At 34.5% G+C, this 7,865-nt stretch overlaps 1 protein-coding gene across 1 annotated transcript; it reads right to left on the bottom strand.

Annotated features, from left to right (window-relative positions):
* Positions 1–3,805: 3,805 nt before the first annotated feature.
* On the bottom strand, positions 3,806–7,459 carry LOC109211605 (eukaryotic initiation factor 4A-8). Its single transcript, XM_019375153.1, has 5 exons — positions 7,373–7,459; positions 6,448–6,517; positions 6,203–6,309; positions 5,122–5,552; positions 3,806–4,684 (listed from the first exon to the last, which is right to left on the bottom strand). The coding sequence occupies exons 2-5, from the start codon at positions 6,513–6,515 to the stop codon at positions 4,049–4,051; spliced, it is 1,242 nt and encodes a 413-aa protein (XP_019230698.1). The 5' UTR covers positions 6,516–6,517; positions 7,373–7,459; the 3' UTR covers positions 3,806–4,048.
* Between the last annotated feature and the right edge of the window lie 406 nt (positions 7,460–7,865).

Genomic DNA, 7,865 nt, shown 5'->3' with positions numbered 1-7,865 from the left:
TATATGTTATATACAAAAATTATACAAATTTGATACACTTTTTCGGCTACTGAGTGTAAATAGTTTTTGACGCGGGCTAAAAGTGATAATACTCCTTCCTTCTTTTCCAGTGACAACAACATACCCAGTGTGATCCCACAGATGAAAACCGGGGAGCAGTGGCGAAGCCAGGAAATTCAATAACGGTGTTCAAATTTTGAACACCCTTTGCCAGTAGGCTATGCAAAGGTGTTCAAAGTTTATTTTTAATCAATAACAAGTAATATTTTACCTTATATATAGTATAATTTTTCGACGAAGGTTGGTCAGTTGACAACCCTTGGACTAACATAGCTTCGCCCCTGCTAGGGAGGATAGTGTACACTTTATCCCTATTTTGTGTGAGGATGTGGGGAGGGTGGTGTACATCGACTTTATACCTATTTTGTGTGAGGAAGAGATGCTATTTTCAGCATATCCTCGGCTAAATACAGTTCTTTCTTTTGTGAAAAAAAAATACAATTTTTTTTCTGTTTTATTTTTAATGGTGGGGAAGGGGTCAAGTTATAAATGATCTGCAAGAGGAGAACGATAAATTACATTAAAGTGATGCAAGATCACAACAATCTGAGTTCTAAGATTTCTAACTTATGGGATACATTGATCAAATCAATTTTCATAAAAAGAAAACTATCTTTTTCAAGTTCTCTCATTAGCTTAATTAATTCTGAAAAAAAAAATATATTATGAAAACAGCCAAAGAAATTAATTACCACAATCCATTGACAACATGATTGCAAGTATTCTTGATCCATCTAAAACTCTTTCTAAATGAACCTTTCATTTTACCTTCCACAGCATAAGCCTTATATCCAACCACTCTTTTCTTCCTCTGCAATTCAGGATCATTAAAATTCCAATTCTTTAAAGAAGAAGATGAAATTACTTTGCTCTTGCTCCTCTTGATCTTCACTTCCTTATCATAATTAGGGTTTTGCTCTACTGATGAATAATTACAAGAAGTATGTGAAGTACTATAGCTCCTTAAATCTTGCATGTTTTTTGGACCTGTCCTCTCACTGCTATAGTAGTTTTCCACTGGCATATTTCTTCTTTCTCTAGTTGATTTAGATCTAAAATTCTCCATTTGTATACAAAGGAAAGAAAAGGGTTATTAGGTTTTGCTTCAAGTTTCAGTTTGGAATAAATATGAATTGATCAGCTCAATGTGGTGGCTTTAATATCTTTATTCTAAACTTTGAGTACTCTCTCCGGTCCAAAATAAGTGATTTTTTTGGCTTTTTTTTTTGTCCAAAATAAGTGATTTTTTCAGATTTTAAGAATGAATTAATTATTTTTTTCCTACATTGCCCTTGGAGTAAATAGTGTTGGAGTATGTGTTAGGAGTATTTAGGTGAAGAAATAGTAAATGTTAATATGATCAATTTCATTGCTAATTAATGCTAAAAGGTAAATTTCTTAATCTGTGTGAAAACAACTAAAAAATTACTTATTTTGGATCGAAAGGAGTATCTTTTTTAGGTTTTATTTAAATTAAAAGGTGTGCTATGACTTTTCCAATGATGCAAAATGGCTGTAAAAATTTAATGCTGTTCCCCACAAATTGCATGTTGATGGCGCATGGGGCTGAATGTATCATTCTTTCATAATCAATTGCCATATGTATTATTAGTCAATGTTGACCGTTGAACCACATTGTATGTTCTTTTCTTGGAATATTATCAAAAACCGTTGTCAATTACATACTCTGAATTGTTGAATCCTTCGTCCTTAACCAAAAGTTCCGAATTCGAGTTTGGTATAGAGTCGTATTTGATAGGGAGTACTTTATTCCTAATATAAAACTTTTAAGTGCGAATTCGAATTTAATCGTACCCCAATATTACTGCTATCGAACACCGGATAATTAAAAACAGAACTCTTATTGGTCATGATTCATGAATTTGCAATTCAACCAGTATACCGCCAAGACTTAGGGATTATTTGGTAGGATGCGTTAGAGAAAATAATGCATGTATTGGGTTTTGATATTACTAGTTCCTTGTTTGGTACACTTTTTCAAGTTATGTATTACTAATGCAAGTATTAGTTTTACAACCTATTTGGTATTAACCTATGTATAACTAATACATAGCAAACTACGGTATTAGCAATACCAAGGATATTAATGCATGCATTATCATGGTTAAAGATAAAATTACCTTAAATTCCCTTAAAGTTAAAGAATATGGAGGGTATTTTTGTAAACAACTAATTTTCTTAAAAATTATGCAATGCATTTTAATTTTTAATACACCACTCCAAACTATGATAAGAAATAATTTCTGCATAACTAATGCTTAGCATTACTAACTCATGTATTAGTAATCTCTGTATTATTAATACACCTTATTTAGCATTATTCTTATACATCCTACCAAACGACCCATTACAGTTATACTTGTAGATTTAATTCTCAATGTCCCCTTTTCTTTACTTCTATATTGGTCCAAAAAAAAAAAAAAATACATTGATCCCAATGTAATAGATATTTTAAAAAAGAAAGTGTATTATCATGAGTTTAAATCTCAATAAAATTGGTCTATCTAATTATGTTTTTTACTTCCTTTTTAAAGGAGAAAAAGATATTATCTTTCTTTTTGGTTCTTTTCGTCTTTTCTAGGTAGTTTATATAAAACAAATGAGATATGAGAAATAAGCCTCTAAAAATGACTTGGGGATGTGATATTTGAAGATTTCCTGTATTTTTAAGTCAATCCAAAGAAAACTTGATACATATTTGGTTTAATCAATTGACTTGTTATACCAGTTTCAAGAAAGTAAAAGGAAAAATTCCATGCTTAGACTTTATATATATGGGGGAGAATTGAGAAGGAATATGTCTTCATAATAAGTCAAATATTTTAGCAGTCTAAATTGAAGGGAATGCAGAAACTCCCAATTGAACAAGCAGTTGACAAATAGAAGTTCATTTCACCAACCCTTGCTATTAACGTTTCACGCACGATTAAAAGGGCAGTCCGGTGCATAAAGCATTCTACATTCACGCAGGATCCGAGGAAGGGTCGCACCTAAGGGGTGTGATGTAGACAGCCTACCCTTTAGACTAGCGGCTGTTTCCACAGCTCGAATCCGTAATATATAGATCACACGGAAATAACTTTATCGTCACTCCAGGTTCCCCTAGCTACTTGTTTTCACATGCAAGTTGTACCAACTATAATTAATGTTATATATGCCTTTCACACTGTTTTATGCAATTAAGTAAAGAGTACTTCAATAGTGCCACACTAAAATATAAAGCAGAAACAGAGAGTATTCAATGATGACTCCTTGCATCGTCAGAACCTCAACTTTTTTTTGTACTAACAACGAATTAATAACTCATGTACATTGAACAATATACCACAACTACCCAACAGCTTGGATTTAATGTCATGTTTATTTATTTGTTGTATGCAATGCATTTCAAGTGTATCAACTGTCAATCAAATTGTGTAACCGACAATTTGAAAATCATTTTCTTTTTCTTTTTCTTAGCTAAAAAATAAGACTACACAAGCTTTAAAAAAATCACTATACACTAAAGGGCAGTCCGATGCACTAAGCTCCCTCTATGCGCGGGGTCCGGGAAGGGTCGGACCACAAGGGTCTATTGTACGCGGTCTTACCCTATATTTCTGTAAGAGACTGTTTCCACTGCTTGAACCCGTGACCTTCTGATCACAACACTCTCATAAAGAAAAAGATTTCAAGACTTCCCAGTTTATAATTCATGTTTCCATGCCAAAAAAGAAGAAAAAAAGAAGCAAGAACACAAAATTAAGAACTCAAATAAACAACAAAATGCCAAAGAAGTTTAAGAATTGGGAAATGAAAACAAAAGACCTTACCTACTGCAAAATTTGGAGCAGCATTAATGCCACGGATCTGTCTTAGACACTAGATAATAATGGTAGTTAAAAGACTAACTCTATGCTATAAGCTGGAATGGTGTGGACACTAATTACTCTTTCTGCTTAAAGCTCCAGCCACAAACATAAGTTTTTCAGAGGAGATCAGCAACATTTGAGGGGAGTTCTTCGATGATCACGTTGTAGAACTTCTGAATATCGAACAACATTCTTTCGTCATCTGTTGTCACAAAGTTGATTGCAACTCCTTTCCTTCCAAACCTTCCACTTCTTCCAATACGATGGAGATAATTCTCCGGCTGAGTCGGGAGATCATAGTTGATCACAAGTGATACTTGTTGTACATCAATACCACGAGCCAACAGATCGGTTGTGATAAGAACACGAGAAGAACCAGAGCGAAACTCGCGCATGATTATGTCCCTAGTGTTCTGGTCCATATCTCCATGTGTAGCTGAGACTGTGTGATCACGGCTTCGCATTTTGTCTGTTAACCAATCAACCTTGCGCCTGGTGTTCACAAAGATGACACTCTGGGTGATCGCTAAAGTCTCGTATAAATCACACAGTGTCTCAAGCTTCCACTCTTCCTTATCAACATTAACATAGAACTGTTTGATACCCTCAAGTGTCAATTCATCGCGTTTAACCAAGATTCTCACGGGCTTATTCATGAACTTTCTTGTGATGTCAAGGGCTTCTGGTGGCATAGTCGCAGAAAACACTCCGACTTGAACTTTGGTAGGCAGCATCTGAAAAATATCATATATCTACCAGTATAGACACATGAAAAGAGATCAAAATTAGCAGTTTTTCAAAGTCTGCATAAAATCAAATAAGAGGGAAACTATGATCAACCCTGTATATACTCTTTATAATCAGCAAATTAAGGAATAAATTGAACAGGATGGGTTTGTATATAATGGCCTTAGGAACTAAATAAATGGGAGGGGTACTAAGTGCGGCGCCAATAACACAAATGGTCAAAAAATTCAATTTCTAATTCCCAACAATGATTAAAATGACTGGTCGACAGAGTACAAGAAGATCTAACATGGTCTAAATTTGGATTTCTATATTGGTTGCTCCAAAGAACTAATTCCAGATATTCTTAAATTGGCAAACCTAGTAGACCTCGGACCTGAACTTGTTCAAACACAGTTATACTTATAAGGTGTAAAATGCATTACTGCAGAGGTTGAAGTACCTGATCCTTAAAACCACGTGACAGCATTTCATCAGCCTCGTCTAGCACAAACATTCTGAGGTAATCAGGACGGAGAGACTGTCTTCGCAACATGTCAAACACACGTCCGGGGGTGCCAACAACAACATGAACACCAGCCGCAAGAATACGTTGATCCTCCCTGACACTAGTCCCACCTACGCAAGCATGGACCTTAACCCCAAGGTAGTCACCTAGTGCTCGCATCACCTTCTCAATCTGTTGAGCAAGTTCACGAGTAGGTGCTAACACCAATGCTTGGCATTGAACTAAACCATAATCAAGCTGTTGCAGAATTCCAGAACAAAAAGTAGCTGTCTTTCCTGTGCCAGATTGAGCCTGCTGAATTACGTCAAGCCCCTTGCAAAATGGAACTATACCTCTTTGCTGAATTGCAGAAGGTTTCTCAAAACCTTTAAAAGAAGCATCAAAGATTGCATGCAGCAAAAAAGACCATTAAGATGTTGGAATATAAGGTCGGCTCTTCATGATATCATAAGGCACAAATAGGACGGAAGAGGGAGATTCATATGAAGGACTCTACTAATATATAGAAAACTCCACTCTTACATAACAACACCACAAAATGGGCTTCTGTAGGTGCTAAAAGATAATTCCCTTAGTACTACCAAATCCTTTCGCACACACTATGAACATGGCCGTCTTGAGAACACAAAAAGCATGCACCCAAAAAATACAAAAATCTTATCCCACGAGCCATATGATTAAATCATACACGTATTATATAATAGAATGTACCGAATCTAGAATATTCAAAATTATGTTTCCAACATAAGAAGCATGGAATGGGAAAAAGGCAAAGAGGAGAATGATAACTTTTAAGTTTCCGAACCACTTTGAAGAAACAAAATCAACAAGTTTAAGCCACAGAAAGAAACTTTTTTCAGAAAGTCACAATTAAATGGTACTTCTGAACAAGAACCTACTGAAAACCAGCTGGACGCATCTACTTTCCGTAAGTAATGGAATGCTTATCAGATTAAAAAGCAAAATCTAAAGAATTTCCATACTAGAGAAAACTTAAAAGGTCTACACACAGTACCATAGGCATAAATGCCCCTGAGAAGGTTCTCTTGCAGACTCATAGCATCAAAACTGTCATAAACTTCGTCATATGATGTAAAGAAATCTTTTCCATCAGCGGCAAGTCTGCACCATATAATTAATAATAGAGACAAGTGCTGTTTCAGCCATTCTCGCTTGAGCAATTAAACAAATATAAAAATAGTAATGATTCAAGGAAAAAGCTAATGTTAGTATTGTGCAATGAATATCATGATAACTTACAAATCGTTCATCTTAGAATCATATTGACGGGCATCAAATTGAGCTCCATCTGGTGCCAAACGTGCCATGACTGTAATGTACGTACTTTATGCATCAGTAAATACTAGTATCGCCCATAGATCAAATACTTGAACCGATAAGTGAAATAGATGACCAAAATAAAGAAAGAAATTGAATCTCGAAACGATTGATTCTTGTCAACCCTCCCATAACAAATATGATTCATTAAACCTTAACAAACAAAAAGAAAATCTTTACACAACGAATTAATGAACTCGAATTTACATTGCTCCTGTTTTAATGGATCTCAACAAACTACACAAAGTGGATAAGCCATACAGGCATTGGTCTAAAAATTAATTTTTACGAATCTTAAACTACAGATCTCATTCATTTCAATAACTATATATCTTCTGAAACTTATCAGAATCTCACAAACACAACAATCAACATGATAAATAAGAAGAAACAATTTCCTCTAATAGTATCTGTCGCGAACAGAACATATAACACTCTGCATTCCCACACTAAGTGCTCGCCACATATAAAATGGTGGTCAGTTGAACACCCTTCATTGAAAAATTCTACTGTGTATATAAAAAGATTCTACTGTATATATGAATCATAAATTATTTTTTATACATGTATATTAAATCTTGAGCACACTTAGCGAAATTCTTGGCTTCGCCACTGTCTGCACCTAATGAAAAGGTTGATCTTCTCCACTCTTAAGATCGACAAGAAATACATCCCAAAACAATGTAAAGGAAAGAATTAGAGAGTTTGCGGTTAATTTCTCCATGATATTCTCAGCGATCAGAAGACAAAACATTCGACAACAAACAGATATATATAATCCAGAAGGCAACGTTAATTAACAAAAAAATTAAAATGAAGAAAAGGACAAGATATAATGAGTTCAAACCTCGGAATGACGACGATAATAACTTTAGCAAAACTGAAAATTAAACAGAAAATTTTCTGTTTTAGAGCTTTCAAGATGGGGTCTGAGTGAGGAGCTGAAGAAACGAGGCAAAAGTCTTTCTAAAAGCATATAAAACGGGTCTGAAGACAGGTGTCAACACAACATTTCATGCAGTTTGGTTGCTGTTTTTCCCCACGTAAATAGTGTATTACTAAAGTTTTACACTAGTGTATTATAAGTTCAGTCACAATCACATGTAGGAGTACTATTTTATATCCGATAAATTTAATTTGACATTGCTAATATACAATATAACATATACCCATATTTACATTATTAAGTTAATAAACCAATTTACTAGCAATCCACGTGAGTTTTCCAAGAGAAAACTTGCACTAAAGAGATAAAGGAAAATATTAGAAATCCATTCCCACTAAAAAAGAAAATAAACGACAGGTCATGAAATTATGCATATACCGTACTTTAGCATTTA

This window comes from Nicotiana attenuata, unplaced genomic scaffold (genome assembly GCF_001879085.1).
Source record: "Nicotiana attenuata strain UT unplaced genomic scaffold, NIATTr2, whole genome shotgun sequence".
Taxonomy (NCBI): Eukaryota; Viridiplantae; Streptophyta; class Magnoliopsida; order Solanales; family Solanaceae; genus Nicotiana; species Nicotiana attenuata.
This window is presented reverse-complemented; position numbering and strand designations above follow the sequence as displayed.

What these genes read in the sequence shown, in the direction of transcription:
- LOC109211605 (XM_019375153.1), bottom strand. Translation starts at nt 6,515, where the DNA reads ATGGCACGTTTGGCACCAGATGGAGCTCAATTTGATGCCCGTCAATAT. An exon ending in CAGGGGCATTTATGCCTATG is followed by an intron (nt 5,553 to 6,202) that starts GTACTGTGTGTA and finishes CTTCTTTTAAAG; the next exon opens with GTTTTGAGAAACCTTCTGCA. An exon ending in CACGTGGTTTTAAGGATCAG is followed by an intron (nt 4,685 to 5,121) that starts GTACTTCAACCT and finishes CTATACTGGTAG; the next exon opens with ATATATGATATTTTTCAGAT.